This window comes from Bos javanicus, chromosome 13, assembly GCF_032452875.1.
Source record: "Bos javanicus breed banteng chromosome 13, ARS-OSU_banteng_1.0, whole genome shotgun sequence".
In the NCBI taxonomy this organism is placed as follows: domain Eukaryota; kingdom Metazoa; phylum Chordata; class Mammalia; order Artiodactyla; family Bovidae; genus Bos; species Bos javanicus.
The window spans coordinates 51,327,529-51,344,483 of NC_083880.1; the positions used below are offsets into that span (position 1 = coordinate 51,327,529).

General features: G+C 42.3%; 1 protein-coding gene across 1 annotated transcript in view; it reads right to left on the minus strand.

Moving 5' to 3' along the window:
* The window catches only part of PANK2 (pantothenate kinase 2), a 28,836-nt gene extending 13,386 nt beyond the window's left edge, over positions 1–15,450 (minus strand). The window contains exons 1-2 of the mRNA XM_061436642.1: positions 14,976–15,450; positions 2,333–2,685 (exon numbers count right to left, since the gene is read on the minus strand). Coding sequence (XP_061292626.1) covers positions 2,333–2,685; positions 14,976–15,003 — 381 coding nt within the window. The 5' untranslated portion in view covers positions 15,004–15,450. The remainder of the gene's footprint in view (positions 1–2,332; positions 2,686–14,975) is intronic.
* Positions 15,451–16,955: the final 1,505 nt, after the last annotated feature.

Consider the following 16,955-nt stretch of genomic DNA (forward strand, 5'->3'; position numbering starts at 1 on the left):
ATTCAATTTTGACTTCCTGACACTTGAATCTCAAGTGTCAGCATTTTCATTAGTGGCCTAACAGAAATCAAAGTAGTTTTCTGCCACTGTATGCCAACTAAGACCTCCTTTTAACTTTCCTGTCCTGTTGTGCCATTATTCCTAATGAATCTCAGCCTAATTGACATAGTTATATGTCTAATACATAGGTTATTTCATCAAATTACTCATAATGTAGGTCTTGTACCAACAAGAAAACTCAATACAAGGAAATCTGATTCACATCAAAAAAGAGACAGGATAAACTCCGTATTATTAGAAATATTTCACTGTGGTTTATTAAATCATCATCACTCCCAATGCACAAGCAGCATTAGTAAGGCATTTCACTTTCATACAGTTTTCAAGAACAGCACTGATGCATACAGATTAGAAACCCCAACCGCCTAGGAGGCAACTAAGGTCTAAAAGCTACTCTGCCTCTCTCCTTGGATTACCACACAACCTCTGGTGGTGGTTTAGTTGCTAAGTCACGTCTGACTCTAGTGACCCCATGGACTGTACCCTGCCAGGCTCCTCTGTCCATAAAATTCTCCAGGCAAGAATACTGGAACGGGTTGCCATTTCCTCCTCCAGGGGATCTTCCCAACCCAGGGATTGAACCCAGGTCTCCTGCATTGTAGGCAGATTCTTTACCTACTGAGCTATGAGGGAAGCCCTTATTCTCTCTGAATGGTTTTTGAATATGTTTCAAAGGCACCTCTCCAGTTAGAGAAATACATAGATTTTCTTCTTTCAGTCAGTTCAGTCGCTCAGTCGTGTCTGACTCTGTGACCCCATGGACTGCAGCACGACAGGCTTCCCTGTCCGTCATCAACTCCTGGAGCTTGCTCAAACTCATGTCTGTCGGGGTGGTGATGCCTATCAGTTTCACCCTTACCTATCAGTTACAATCCAGAGTCCACTACGACCTCAAAGGAAGGGGACCTCCTCTCCTCCTGCTATCTTCCCATTAACTGACAGGGAGAAAAGAAACCATGAAAAACTCAAAGCTTTAAAATTCATGTCAAAAAAAAATAAATGAAAATAAAATTCACGATGCATGATGCTAAACACATGTATACCTGTGGCAGATTCATTTTGATATTTGGCAAAACTAATACAATGTAAAGTTTAAAAATAAAATAAAATTGGAAGAATAAAAAAAAAAAAAAATAAATGAAAATAAAATTCATGTCAATCCTATTTATGGTTATACTCAGGTTATGGGAGAAAGAAGATAGAGGACAAACAAAGAAGTCACAAACACACACTGACACTCAAGCGGGGAGATGGATGAAAAATAACATAAGACAGAATCTCTGCAATAACATTTTCACTGGTGGCATAAAAACCATGGTCACTGAAAATATTTTAAATCTACACTGCTCCCTGAAGATCAGAGTCCTGGCAAACTTGTTTATCAATTCTCCCATCTATGCCCACATCCACCCTCAAAAGACCTAGCCTCAAGGACTTACGGACGCTTACTGAATAAAAACAAAATCAAGTGCCCACTGGCGCTCCCCCTAGTGTCCAGACTCCTGGTAACAAGCATGCAGCTCAGGATACACCAAAAGGCATTTGGGGAAAACAGAACGGTACTTTCGCGATGGCTCAGTCGGTAAAGAATTCGCCTGAAATGCAGAAGACCTGGGTTCGATCCCTGGGATGGGAAGATTCCCTGGAGGAGAGCATGGCAACCCACTCCAATATCCTTGCCAGGAGAATCCGAAAGGACGGAGGAGCCTGGCGGGCTGCAGTCCATGGGTTGCGAAGAGTCAGACGCAACTGAGCAACTAAGCACAGAGAGTACTGTCAACATCTCTGACTAGCCCTGAGGCCTGGAAAAAACACTGCTTTGGACCTGAGCTCCTCATATTTCCAAATAGTAAAACCGCCAAGAAACAAGGAGGTTAAGAAAATTAAGTGGTAGATAAGACTGGAAACAACTTTTTAACATGAAATGACTAATTTTTTAAAATTATTTTTCAATTTAGTTGTTCAAAACAATGATATTAGCTCCTCACTCGTAGTTCCGTACTCTGCTTATTACAATTTTATTGTTTTTTCATACTAAAATAACAACAAAATGCTATGCTTACAGTGGTTCTGATTCTCAACTCACCTGAATTGGGCAAAAAGTAAACTATACAACAATCTCTAAATGGCAATTCCTATCACTATTTAATCTTAATTTGACTCAAGAAAATTCAAATTCCATTAGAGATGGAAACAATTCCACCACTTGCTACTGGTATTATTTTTAACAATCAAATGCCCATAAATTGTATATAAGCTAAAAAATGCATACTGTGAGAAAATCCTGCTCAAATTTGTACGCTCCACCTCCAGTGGCACAAAAGACAGTGTGGAGACTCGAGAAGTTTTTATCTCTGCCCATTTGAATAAAAGCAGGCATGTCATGAGTGGGAAAGCGTATAAAGTGCAGATTGCCTTTGCGTCCACACAGAGTCAGGTCCTTCAGCTCCAGGTGCACGTCCCGAATGCCCGTGGACCCGTAAGCCACATTGGAGGTCAGGTACTTCCGAATGCTTTTAAGACTTTCCACTTCTTCCTCTTCTTCTTCAGCAGTGATGTCTTTGGGTTCAAAATAAACCAGCTTGACCAGGGTTCCACCAATATCCAAGCCAAACCAAGGAAAAACTAAATGAGGAAAGGAAAAAAAAAAAGTCAAAACAGCTTTTCTCTCCCTGAAAACTAAATTCACACTTATTAACCATTTCATACCCTGAGGTTTCCAAGAACCATACAAAATATAAACAAAAAGATCTGGGGGAGAAGAAATATGATTGTCTGATCTGGAAGCAAATCTATAAAAAAAACTACAAAGATCAAAAAGAAAAATATCACAGTGACAGCCAACCCAACTTACAGGCAGAGGAAATTCCAAACCCTGTGTAACATTATAAGCTCCAGCGGTCAATGTCAATCAATCAGGGTTAAATGGCCATCAATAGAACAGGTATTTCAAAGTTAATACCCAAATTTGTTGTTTAGTTGCTAAGCTGTGTCCAACTCTTTTGCAAGCCCATGGACTGTAGCCTGCGCCAGGCTCCTCTGTCTACGGGATTTCCCAGGCAATACTGGAGAGGGTTGCTGTTTCCTTCTCCAGGGGATCTTCCTGATCTAGGAATCAAACCCGCATCTTCTACGTTGGTAAGGTAGATTCTTTACCAGTGACTCAAATATCCATCTCCAAAAATCTACCCCACGACTCCCCTGAAGGTTCACTGGTTAAGACTCCCATGATTCCAGTGCAGGGGGTGCAGGCTCAAGCCCCGGGCGGGGAACTAGGATCCCACGTGCCATGCGGCACAGCATCCCCCAAAAATCCATCCCCAAAAAATGCCTTAAGGAGACTGGATCAAGATAAAACTACATTAGCTATACATGTCTTCTCCTCCCATCTTAAATCCTTGAAATGACTAAAGACAGATGTATTGATTTTCTAAAATAATTCTGAAAAACAATAAGTGACACTATCACCAGGACTAAGCTGACAGAGGCAGTAACTGTCCAGAACCCTCAAGAGAAAAACGCTATTAAAATGGGGAGCAGCTATGAAGGTGAGGGAAGCAGAGGAGTGCTCCATTCAAGGTGTCGATGGGGTAGCAGCCACGGGGAAACAGAAGCAGGCTCTGGTGCAGCTGTAAGTCATATGGTGGGAAAATGCATTTGGCACAACTGCACAGGCCAGTCACTCCCCTCCTCGGCCTCCAAGGAGGCAAATTCTTCACTGAGCACAGGCACTTGAGCTCAACAATCAGTATGGCATCCACACAGCTACTATTACCCAGAAGTGGGAAGCCCCTACAACTGGCCACACTTCCCCTCTCTCCCCTACAATCCATCCTGACAGATGAGTAAACTCACAGGGCACCCACCGACAGAAGAACAGCATTCCTTAAACCAGAGACTATCACTTTACAAACCAGAATTACCAAAAGGGAAATCAACACCACAAAAACAAGATGCTAATATCTTAAGAAACAGTTGCAGGAACAAAGAGGAGGCTTTAAAAGAACCATAAATATTGGCCAAGGTAAAAGGAGATTTCATCCATGAAAAATAAGCTATTGTAAATCAATTCAGATCAGATCAGATCAGTCACTCAGTCGTGTCCAACTCTTTGCGACCCCATGAATCGCAGCACGCCAGGCCTCCCTGTCCATCACCAACTCCCGGAGTTCACTGAGACTCACGTCCATCGAGTCAGCGATGCCATCCAATTATACTTCAATAAAAAATAAATTAATTTTAAAAATGAATAAGCTGCCATAAAGAAAAATTAGAAATTAAGATATTATTGCCAAGTATGGTTTTGGCTGCAAGAATCTACACATGTGATAAAAGTATATAGAACTAAATACACATTCACATAAGAGCTAAGGTAAAACTGGCTCAATCTAAATAAGGTCTGTGGTATCAATGTTAATTTCCTAGTTGGGGGAGGGGGGGTTGTTGTTTTGTCACTCAGTCATGACCAACTCTTCTCGACCACATGGACTGCAACATGCCAGGCTCCCCTGTCCTTCACCATCTCCCGGAGCTTGCTCAAACGCATGTACATTGAGTCGGTGATGTCATCCAATTATCTCGCCCTCTGTTGTCCCTTTCTCCTCCTGCCTTCAATCTTTTCCAGCATCAGGGTCTTTTCTAACCAGTCAACTCTTCACATCAGGTGGCCAAAGTATGGAGATTCGGCATCAGTCTTTCCAATGAGTATTCAAGGTTTGATTTCTTTTAGGATTGACTGGCTTGACCTCTGTACATTCCAAGGGACTCTCAAGAGTCTTTTCCAACACCACAGTTCAAAAGCATCAATTCTTTGGTGCTCAGACTTCATTATGGTACAACTCTCACATCCATACATGACCACTGGGAAAACCATAGCTCTGACTAGATGTACCTTTGTCAGCAATGTCTCTGCTTTTTAATACGCTTTCTAAGATTGCCATAGCTTTTCTTCCAAGGAGCAAGCATCTTTTAATTTCATGGCTGCAGTCATCATCTGCAGTGATTTTGGAGACCAAGAAAATAAAGTCTGTCATTATTCCCTTGTTTCCCCATCTATCTGCCATGAAGTGAAGGAACCGGATGCCATGATCTTAGCTTTCTGAATGTTGAGTTTTAAGCCAAGTTTTTCACTCTCCTCTTTCACTTTCATCAAGAGGCTCTTTAGTTCCTCTTCAATTTTGCCATAAGGGTGGTATCATCTGCGTATCTGAGGTTATTGATATTTCTCCCAGCAATGGTGATTCCAGTTTATGCTTCATCGAACCCAGTATTTCGCGTGATATATGAAGCTTTCAAAACCAAAAACGGATTCTGGGGAATGGTAACAATACACTTAAGGTAATAATAATAATAAATAAGAAAGTAGCTCAGTCGTGTCTGACTCTTTGCGACCCCATGGACTTGTATATAGTCCATGGAATTCTCCAGGCCAGAATACTGGAGTGGGTAACCTTTCCCTTCTCCAGAGGATCTTTCCAACCCAGGGATCGAACCCACATTGCAGGCGGATTCTTTACCAGCTGAGCTACAAGTAACTCTCAAAAACAGGGTAAGTGGGGATATCCCTGGTGGTTCAGTGGCTAAGACTCCAGGCTCCCAATGCAGGAGGCCCAGGTTTGATCCCTGTGTGGGAACTAGATCCCACACGCCACAACTAAGACTTTGCAAGTGGCAACTAACTATCCCGGCATGCTGCAAATAAGACCCAACACAGCCAAATAAATACTTATTTAAAAAAAAAAAAAGGCTGAGTGAAAGACACTCTCCGCAAACATATGAGTCCATTTATATGAAACGCTAGAAAATGCAAACTAACCATTTCTGCATCTGATAGAAAGCCAATCACTGGCTTAGGGAAGGAGAGAGGGAAGGATTGTACAGGGGTAGGAGAAAACTCTCTGTGATAACCCAAATCTTAATTGTTGGGGGCAAGAGGGGAGATTTATGGCTGTGTATATCTATCAAAATGCATGGAACTGTACACTTCGAGTGGATATAATTTATTATATGTAAATTATATTCAATAGTCACTTTTATAATAGAAAAATGAAAATATTTCTTTCCAAAATAAAGTTCAACAGATACATTTAATAACAAACAAGCTGCAGGAAAAAAAAAAGGGAAAACAAAACAAAGAAATTCTCCCAAAATGCCTCAAGTATGAAAGAAAGGTAGATATATAAAACACAGAACCAGAAAGCCCAACAATCTATGTTTTAGGAGTTCTAGAAATTTTCTGTGGGGAATAAGGGAAGATTTACAGTGACATCTTATTGAAATTTGGGGACATCCTGAAAACTCCCAAAGGAAAAAAGTGAATTCCTACAAAGATACATAGATCACATAAAGGTAAAATTAGACTTCACATCAGTAACACAGACACTAGATGACAACAGAACACCAGCAAAGTTAGAAGGAAAATAATGTGAAACTCGTATTGTCAAATCAGCTCTCAAGTGGGAGTACAAGAGAAAGGCAATTCCACGCATGAAAGAGCTCAACATTTACTATCCAAAGACCTTCTCTGAAAGAGTTAGTAGATACACTCCAATATAATACTGTAGATCACCCAAGATAGGAGTTATAAGGAACAATGATAAGCACAGGAAGCAATACATGCTGACTTTTAGGAAAATAAGCAACACGGAACTAAAATATTTACATGATTTCAACATAGGAAGTCGAAGAGGGAAGAGAAAGGAGAGGGAAGTCAAAGCAAGCAGCAGCTCTGTCTTGTGGGGGAACAGAAAATATAGATTCTGATTATTTCTAAACAAGAATAAAGAAGTGATGGTTTAAATGTGTTAAAAATTTACAGGCAACTCCAGAAGAAGAGAAAATGAACATAAGACCTTCAAACAACTGGGGGGGCGGGGGGGGGGGGGACGGGAAATCAGTTCAAAAACAGAGAATTCAACTATATGCTTATATAAAAAAAGACATCTAAAATAAGATAATACAAATAGGTTGAAGGTAAATAAACAGTAAAACACTCACAATGGAGTCCCATAAGGAGGAGCTGGATGCTTTAAGATGAAAATGACATTCAGTCAAAAATGAGTAAATCAAAATATTAAGCTCCTCACTGCAGACTGATAGAGCAGCTGACTTACATTCAGGAAACATGATACAGTAAAAGTCAAACCTCATGTTTCAAGACCAACACTGCATTTATCAAGGGCTCACAGTATAAGGGGTGCCCCTCCAAACAGTGGTCTACCATCCCTAAACTCACCTGCATTATATATTCACTGACTAAAGCAGTAAGCAGTCGTTGGCACCATGCTTTGTCACATTTATACAGCTGAATTCGGGTAAGCAAAACAAATGCCTGGACAGTGTTACTCCACTCTATCAAGCAAATATTAACAGAAAGCAAATACAATACTAGAAGTCTACAAAGCATTCAAAACAAAAAGCATTATAAGGGGACAAAAAGAAATTATGTCACATGCCTATAAAAGTATAATTGATATGACCCTGACATATGCTTCAAAAAACATTAAAAACAAGAAATTATCAAATCTACAAATCAGCAGATCTAAAATTCCAAATAACAAAACCACACACACTTTCCACAATACCTCAAAATAAGAAATTAAGGGGACTTCCCTGGTGGTCCAGTAGTTAAGAATCCACCTTGCAATGCAAGGATGAGGGTTCAATCCCTGGTTGGGGAACAAAGATTCCACATGCCACAGAGCAATTAAGCCCACATGCCACAGTGAAGACCCGACACAGCCAAATAAATATTTTCTTAAAAAGAAATGAATCCAACAGACACAAAGAAATAAGTCTATCCACCTGGAAATCTTCAAACTCACTTGTATTAATTCTGAGATTGAAGATGAAATCGAAACAAAATGTGTTTTTAAATGAATGACAATGAGAACTCTATGTGTCAAAAAGAATAGGATATCTACCCAAGGTGGAACTCCGATGGAAACTTCTAGCCTTAGATATCAAATGTATTCAAAATATGGAAGTCTAAATGAAAGAGAATGTCACATACAATTTGAAATGCTAAAAAAATAAAACAGACCCAAAATAAGCAGAAGAAAGTTATTAAAGATGAAAGCAAGAAGTAAATGTAATTAGAAAAACATTGTGAACAAAGCCACAACAGAGCTAATCAGTAAAATCAAGCTTTGAAAAAGCCATTAAAACAAACAAATTTCTGGTAAGTATATCCAAAAAAAAAGATATAGCTTTTCTTTAGACCAAAAAACAAAAAAAGTCAAGGAAGATGAAGTACATAACCAGAGATCGTACAAATAAGCCAACTTACAATCTATGTAACAGTGAATTTAAAATGTACCATAAACAGAGGATTAGCAAGGAAAAAAGAGTACAAAGAGAGACTCAAAATGAAGTAGAAAACTCAGTCAAAAGCACTGAAAAAATTTTAAAAGGTCAAAGATCTACCAAACAAACAACAACAAAAAGTACCAGGCCCTGACAGTTTCCAGGCAAACCACTAACAGCTTCTGGGGCACATACACACAAAAATCTAGAAAGATTCTCAAGTCATTCTAACCTCATCAAAACTACAAAAGAGGTGTCCCACAACATAAATGCAAAAACATTAAAGTATTAAACAGAATCCGGTTGTGCAGTAAGAGTAATACACCACAGCCAAAAGGGATTCTTCTCTGGAAGGCAAGGACAGTTTTCACAATTAAAATTCCACTTAAGGAGAAAATGTACATTAGTACATTGAAGGAGAAAAATCATGATTATCTCGATAAGACTCCATAAAACAAAAATTAAAATAAATCAATTAAGCCAACAGAATTTAAAAATTTTTAGTAACTGGACACACCAAAAAAAAAAACACATACCAATAGCTTTCCCTATATAAGCAAAATCCAGCAAGAAAACAATATGAAAAAAATGTTATGCATAAAAAAAAATTTAGAAATAAATACTAAAATAATATGAAAAATGTCATGCATAACAAACCCATAAAATATTTAGAAATAAATACTAAAACATGTATGACTATTATTAAAATGGTGTACTGAAAGACATAATGATGGGAAGATATACCATGTTCCAGGAAGGAAAACTTAAATACTATTAAACACCAATTCTCCCCCAAATTAAACCAACAGTGTCAGTGCAATTCTAAAGAGAACACTGTGGCTGACTCCCCAGCAGCCATTCACCTCAGTTGCAGGGAGTCATGATTTTTTCTTTTTTTAAATGCCCACAGAAACTCCATTCCCAGTGATGAGGGACTAACTGAACCTTTCACTGCGTAAGTCATGAAGTCTGGCCCTGACTGGAAGAATAAAAAGTTTCTGCAATCATGGAAACAACAATGTTAGGTATGACTGAAGCAAGGAGATTCAATTCCTATTTTTCTACCAGAAGCACCATTCTTTAAGTACCAACTTTAAGATGATGCCAACCTTGTGGATAGCAAAGACACAGCACTCTACTAACAAATATATCTCATCAACAGCACTGGAATCTGAAGTTTTGGACATAACTAACACCAATGGTCTTTAGATTGCAAGGCTTAAAACAAATTAAGCCTTTTTCCCCTTTCCTTAGATTAAAAAGGTAAAGCATTAGTTTACTGGCCATTTTGTTTTAAATGATCATCTATTAACAGCCAAGCACTTCACTGCATGAACTTATTTAATGTTTACAATAACCAAGCAAGGTAATCACCCCACTTTACTTTCAGTTAAGAAACTGAAGTGCAAAGAAAGGAGTCCAGGGTCACAGTCAAGAAAATGAAAAGGTGGGACTCAAGCCCAGGTTTCCTAAATCCTTTAACAAGTATTTTTTAACCAGTATCTATACAAACCTATGAGCACAAAACACGTATTTTGGGGTTAATTTTTTTTTTTTTAATAAAAAGTAGTTTAAAAAAATACACATACCTTAGGAAAAGAGGACCAACAATCTATAAGAAAAAGTAAGGGGTCTCAGGCTAAAAGAGTAAATAGCTCAGTTCATATTCTTATTCACTGGTTTCAGACTGCACTGGTTTCTGGCTTTTCCATTATACTACTAGTCAAACCATTTACACACCCCTAAGAACTGAAAGACAGTGAAAGACATGGGAGGTCCATCAGAAGCACACTCTCTGATAATCTCTCAGCCCATACATTCCGTGCCTGTCAAAGGGGGGTTAGATCCTTCTCAATGACCGAGAGACTGCCCCATATACTATAACATCACTGGATTAAGCCTCCCAATTCTCATTCAAAAATTACGTATTTCTGGCAAGAAAAGACATGGGAAAAGTAGCTTTTGCTATCCCACCACACTCATCTCTTAAATGAAGGCCTATTTTATCACTTTCAATTTTCACAGATATTTGAGTCTGTTTTCAGCCTTCAGCGTATTTTCTGATGTATTTCCTCCAAGGCACTCTGTCTAGACAAAGTGCACTTGACTTAGGATACTTTCCTAGAAAGAATTTAAACTTTCTCTCACAAATCTATGTAAAATCATTATTAGCACTCTGATAATAGGTGCCAACAACTGAAATGCTTTCCAATGAGAAATATATGATTTATAAAAGTGTGCTCAATTTTTCAACATTATGAACTACATCTTTACCAGACCACAAATGGTTAAGACACTGCAAACCCAAACCCCTAGGCTGCTCTAAGCAGAAAGCTTTGGCCTCAGATTAAAAGCTGGACCTCAAAAATATTCCCAAAATAGTTTAACTCAGGGACCAGATACTTATAAAATACTACCTACTATAAAACCAGCAGACTCAATAATAAATTTTATATTCAAGAAGTATGAATAACAAAACCTAATAGCCAACTAAAATCTGCAAGATAGCTTTCACTTTTAGAAAGCAAACTTTAAGCCATTATAAAGGACTTTCACATCTTAGTCTACCTCGCTGACAAAAACAGAGAAAACATGGAGAAACAAGTGTTTAAAGTTACGAACTTCATACCCCCAAGTTATGAACCTGAAAAGAGCTCACAAGGTTATAAATTTAAGCCCAAAGAACCTCAATACTTTTTTTTAAGTATTTAATTTCGGCTGCGCTGGCTCTTCCTTGCTGCTTGGGGGCTTTCTCTAGTTGCTGCAAGCGGGGACTGCTCCCTAGTTGCAGCGCCTGCTTCTCACTGTGGCGGCACCTCTTGTGGGGCACAGGCTCTAGGGCGCACAGGTGTAGTTGCCCTGCAGCATGTGACATCTTCCCAGGACCAGGCATCAAACCCCTGTTCTCTGCACTGGCAGGGAGATTCTTAAGCACTACACCACCAGGAAAATCCCTCAATGCTCTTTTAAGTGACCAGTCAATGAACTTCCCTGGTGGTCCAGTGGTTAAAAATCCACCTTGCAATGCAAGGGATGCAGGTTCTATCCCTGGTGGCTGAACTAAGATTCCACACACCACAGAGCAACTGAGCCAGAGTACAGCAACTACCAAGCCCATGCCACAGCTAGACAGTTCATGTACCGCGAGGGAAGACCCTCTTGCCGCAATTAAGACCAGATGCAGCCAAATTTTTTTTTTTTTTTTAAAAGCATCCTCTCCTACTCTTTCTCTCAAAAATGGGCTACAAAGAAATAGAAATCTAACTTTTTCCCTGAGCTCCTGGTGGTGGCCCTTTCTAATTCCCTAACTGAAGATAAACACTGCGCCAGATGAAAGGCAGCCTCACAGGACCCAAGCACCAGTCTCATTCTGACAACACTGATGCGCCCCCAAATATCAAGGAAAGCTAACTATTTTCTAGATTAGTACTATCAAGCTACAAACAAAAGCTTTATTTTCTAGACTAATGGAGGTTAAGGACATTCAATGATTGGTATGAGTTCAAAATCAGCACGTCACGAAGCTTTCCCTGGAGTGCTGAAACATGCTTCACATGCTTAAACATCACCTTCCAAGATCTAGCTCATCCCCCCCAACACTGCCATAAAGCACTGTGACCCCCAAGTTCCACACACCTCCTGCACATCTGCTGTACATCTGGGGCTCCAGATTAAAATGTATGTTCTCTTGTTACATTTGTCAAAATTGTACATTTTACTGTATGTAATTATGCCTCAATAAAATTTTTTAAATTGGAGCTTCCCTGGTGGCTAAGTGGTAAAGAATCCACCTATCAATGCAAGAGACATGGTTTGAACCCTGACCCGGGAAGATCCCATATGCCTTGGAGCAACTAAAGTCCGTGTGCCAAAACTACTGAGTCTGCGCGCTAAGGAGCCAAAACTACTGAAGCCTGGGCACCCTACAGTCCCTGCTTCTCAACAAGAGAAACCATGGCAGTAAGAAACCTGTGCACCACAATGAGAGAGTAGCCCCTTCCTGCTCTAACTAGTGAAAACCCCATGCAGCAATGAAGACCCAGCACGACCAAAATAAATAAACTTAAAAAAATAAGATTTTAAAAATTAAAAGATGTTTTTGGACCTCTCTGCAGATCAGAGTTTTTGTTTTTTAGCTTCTGAGTGATTCCACCACTACTCTGGATTATGTTGCCTGTACCTTCCAAGATGGAGAAAGTCCAAGAAACACCAGGTCTGACGTCAGACACCCGCAACTAGAATCAAAACACAGCTCCCTTACTAACTCTCTATAATGGCCTTGGACCAAGGGAAAATTTCTGAGCCTGTTTCTTCATCTGGAAACTGGAGATCACAAATACCCATCTCAGAGAATAACCGCAAGACTCAAAAGAAATGTATTTGGCACAGTGTTTAATATAAACGCCTAAGTATTATGTTACTATCATTAGCATCTTTGTTTCCATCATTTTAAACCAATCTTTATATTTCTCTCAGACCTATGAGAAGGAAATGGCAACCCACCCCAGTACCCTTTGCCTGGAAAATCCCATGGACGGAGGAGCCTGGTAGGCTGCAGTCCACGGGGTCGCCAAGAGTCGGACACGACTGAGTGACTTCACTTTCACTCTTCACTTTCATGCATTGGAGAAGGAAATGGCAACCCACTCCAGTATTCTTGCCTGGAGCGGCCCAGGGAAGGAGGAGCCTGGTGGGCTGCCATCTATGGGGTCACAGAGTTGGTCACGACTGAAGTGATTTAGCAGCAGCAGCTGCAGACCTATGAAACATACTCCAGCTAATCTAAAATGTTCAAAGAACTTCTTAGACACACACACACCTAGCCATCTCTCTAATGACTGCGATGTGTGGTGTTAAGTCTGAGATGGGGACAGATTTGGGAATCATGCTGCTCTAGGGAACATGTGTAGCAGAACATGACTATAATCAGGGTTCATAATTCCTAAGATAAACCAAACAGCTCTTTCTAATTTCTAATAACAACTAGCCTCCTATACCTTTAGATAAGTAGTACAATAACATCAGAATGAAGTTTCCGAACAAAAGAAAGGTGGCACCACCCTATACCTAATTCTAATAAAAAATACAAAGATTTCACCTTTATTGAATTCTCTCAAAGTTAACACCAAAGCATAACTCTTGAAGGGATCAGCAGTCAATACAGCTAACTGGTGTGAAGTGAAGTGAAAGTCACTCAGTCATGTCCCCATGAACTATAGCCCACCAGGCTCCTCTGTCCATGGAATTCTCCTGGCAGGAATACTGGAGTAGATTGCCATTCCCTTCTCTAGGGCATCTTCCTGACTCAGGGATCAAACCTGCATCCCCTGTGTCTCCTGCATTGGCAGGCAGGTTCTTTACCACTAAGTCACCTGGGAAAGCCCTTTGTGAGTTTATAATGAACTCACCAGTCCTTATAAAAATCATGAAAAGCCACCTCTCAGATAACGAGACCTAAAGAAATAGACATGGTAGTGTTTTTCCTTCCATTTGTTCTTTCTGTATGGTCCAGTGGTACACCTGTTAGCGGGCTTCCCTTGTGGCTCAGCTGGTAAAGAATCTGCCTGCAAGGTGGAGACCTGGGTTCGATCCCTGAGTTGGGAAGATCCCCTGGAGAATGGAAAGGCTACCCACACCAGTATTCTGGCCTAGAGAATTCCACGGACTGTATAGTCCATGGGGTCAAAAGGAGTTTATTAAAGCTTTCAGAAGAGTAAATGAAAAAAAATTGTAAAGAGTGCGTGACTTGTGGCAAACACCCAAATTACAATACTTACTTAGAATCTTTGTAGTCAATGGTCACAAAGAGCTGGCTGCCTGGCTGCGATTATTTGCTGAATTTCTGGAATTGAGGCAGTTCAAAACCATGAAGGAGTTTTGCATCACTTAAAGATCAGGTGCTTCTCAACACCAGGCTCTAAAAATGGCATAGGCTGAGAGTATACAATTTCTTTTCTTTTTTTTTTTCTTTCCTAACTTTCTTTCAAGAACACAGGGAAAGACAAAAGAACTGAAAACTCTCCAACTTTTCATAGCCAACTAGAGCTGCATTTAATATTTAATCATCCAAATCACAGAAGAGTAAAGCAAATGGGTTGTTGGGCTGAGGTACTATCCAATAAAGACTGAGGTACTATCCAATAAAGACCTTACTGCCACTTTCTCACTCTCAAATTCTGCGTTTAAAACAAGTTGGTTTCCTGAAATAGGAATCTGGAAACAAGCGAAAAAAACAGTATAACCATATGGATTAGTAAACTGTTATTATATCCGAAAGTTCATATTAGAGTATCAAGACAGTGGATATTTTCAAGAGTTGCAATGGCTGCTTGACAGAAGACTTGAACTGAAGACCCGTAAAGAAAAAGGGAAAAAAAAAAAAAACCTATATACATATCATCTATATATATACAGACTAGATCACAAAGCAGAAAGAGACGCTATAATAAAACAGGGAAACCGATTCTTTAGGAAAGGCATGTGCAATCGCCTAGACGATATTCAGGAAGATGTCTTTTTCCCTCAAAAGAAAAATTCCTAAAAAGCCCAGAATGCAACAGTACTGAATTGTGAACACCGGCAATGAGATGGAAAGAAAACAGAGACAATACCTGGATGAGAGAAGACCCGAATTCTCATGGGAAGAAAAGCAGCCAAAGCTTAGCGCACAGAACACGGAATCCAGTTTTAGGCTTGCAACAACTCAACCATCTCCCTTGAGCCCAAAATCTCCAGATAAAAAGGATGTAACGTCTTGGAGAGACATTGGTGATTCAAACAACTCGGGGGGAAGGGAGGTGGTGAAAGAGAGTGAAAAAGAAGCCTTCTCGAGGAAAAAAAATCATGTGACTCTCGGACAAAGAAGGCACAAGGAGCTAAGAACCGGAGAAAAGGTCCTGAGAAAAGACGCTCCACTCGGACAACTGAGAAGCAGAAGAGCGAACCACTGCACAAAATGGGCGGACGGAGCCGAACCCGAGGCCCGCGTGTTGGGGGGCCTGAGGCCTGCAGCCTCAAGCACCAACTGGGACCACCGTGCGGGGGCACTGTCTCCGCGCCGGCGCGCGCGGGAAAAACGGCGGCCGGGCCGGAAGGGGGCAGGGCGAGGCGCGAAGGCGCCCCCGCCGGGCACTTACGCGGCCGCTTCTTCCGGAGGCTTTCGACTCGCTGACGGGAGGCCGAGGTAGCGCCGCTGTAGGAGCCTGGCCGATCCCGCCTTACGCCCTCCGCCGAAGGCGAGGCCGAAGCCGAGGCCGAGGCCCCGACGGCAGGAGCTGACGCGCTGTTCGCCCGGCGCCGCAGTGGCTCCCGCCGCCGCCCATCGGGGCCCCCGGGCACCGGCTCCCAGGCCGACGAGGCAGAGGTGGCGGCGGCCCTGCCGTGGTGCTCCATGGGCGCGGCAAGCCAACCGGCTCCCATCCGCAGCAGCCACCGCTGCCGCCCGAGCCAGCCCCCCAGCGCTGGTCCCCTCTTCGCCTCCTCCGCGGCAAGCCAGTCAGAGCAAAAGAGCACCTTCGGCAGGCCGCCTCTTCCGTTGCGCCAACGCGAAGCAAGCCAATCCAAGCTGGTTGGGGGCGGCCCGACGGCCTCCTGTCCAATCGGCTCTCTTACTCGAGGCGAATCGACCGCGCCTCCGTCCAATGAAAAGCTCCCAGGACGGGGCGGAGCAGAGGAAGGCGGGGGAGGGGATCCTGGCTCGGCGGAGGTGGAGAGCGGTATTGCCGAGCCGAGTGTGATGGTGCCGCCGCCCAATGGACAAGTGGGTGGAGGGGCCTGCACCTTCTTCCAGCCTCTGCACCCTCCTGAGCTAGTGCACAAGTCGGCGCTCCGGTCCCCGGAACTCTCCCGGGAGCCGCCTCGCGCCCCGAGCCGCACCCCGCTGTTGCGTCCCGTCGTCTCGGCTTGCCCCTCCCCTAAGCCCAGCAGTGTCCCGCAGGGTCTGGTCGCAGGTGTTGGCGAACGGAAGGACTTGAACCGCGGCTGAACTTAGCTTTTGTCCTGATTCTACCGCTGCAGTCTAGACCACCAGTTTTTCGTGCTCTGTTTAACCGCCACCCCCTCCCCCATCACTCCCACTGGCGGGTTTGGTAAAGAGCCCTCCATTCCTCTTGCGTTAGAGACTGTTGCAGTACCAGAAGGAATGAAAGGACTGGGGTTGGTATCCATGGCAACTGGAAGAAAGAAGTGGGTTGTAAATCCTTCACCACCCTCCTGTAGTGAAGGAGGGAGGGTGTGAGAGCCAGGAAGTAGGGTTGGCTTTTGCATGGAATCTGGACCCTCCTGTGTGGTGTGCCCTGGGGGACGTAGAAGGGTTTGGTGGTCGCCTCGGGGCCTGGGTTGTTGGGGATTTTGCTTAGTTGGTTTTTTTGTTTTTTGAATCAACACCTTTTGGGGGGCGAGAACGTGGTCACCTCCAGCCCTGAGATACTCACCTGAGATACTGAAGGTCCATCCAAGCAGCTCTTGTCCCATAGGTTGCCCACGCCTGGAATGATCCACAACGCTATTCCCCCTAGGCACTCCATCAAGTTTACTGGGATCTGGCTCACTAATTATATCATAAGTGCTTTCCCTCAGAGACTGTAATGCCC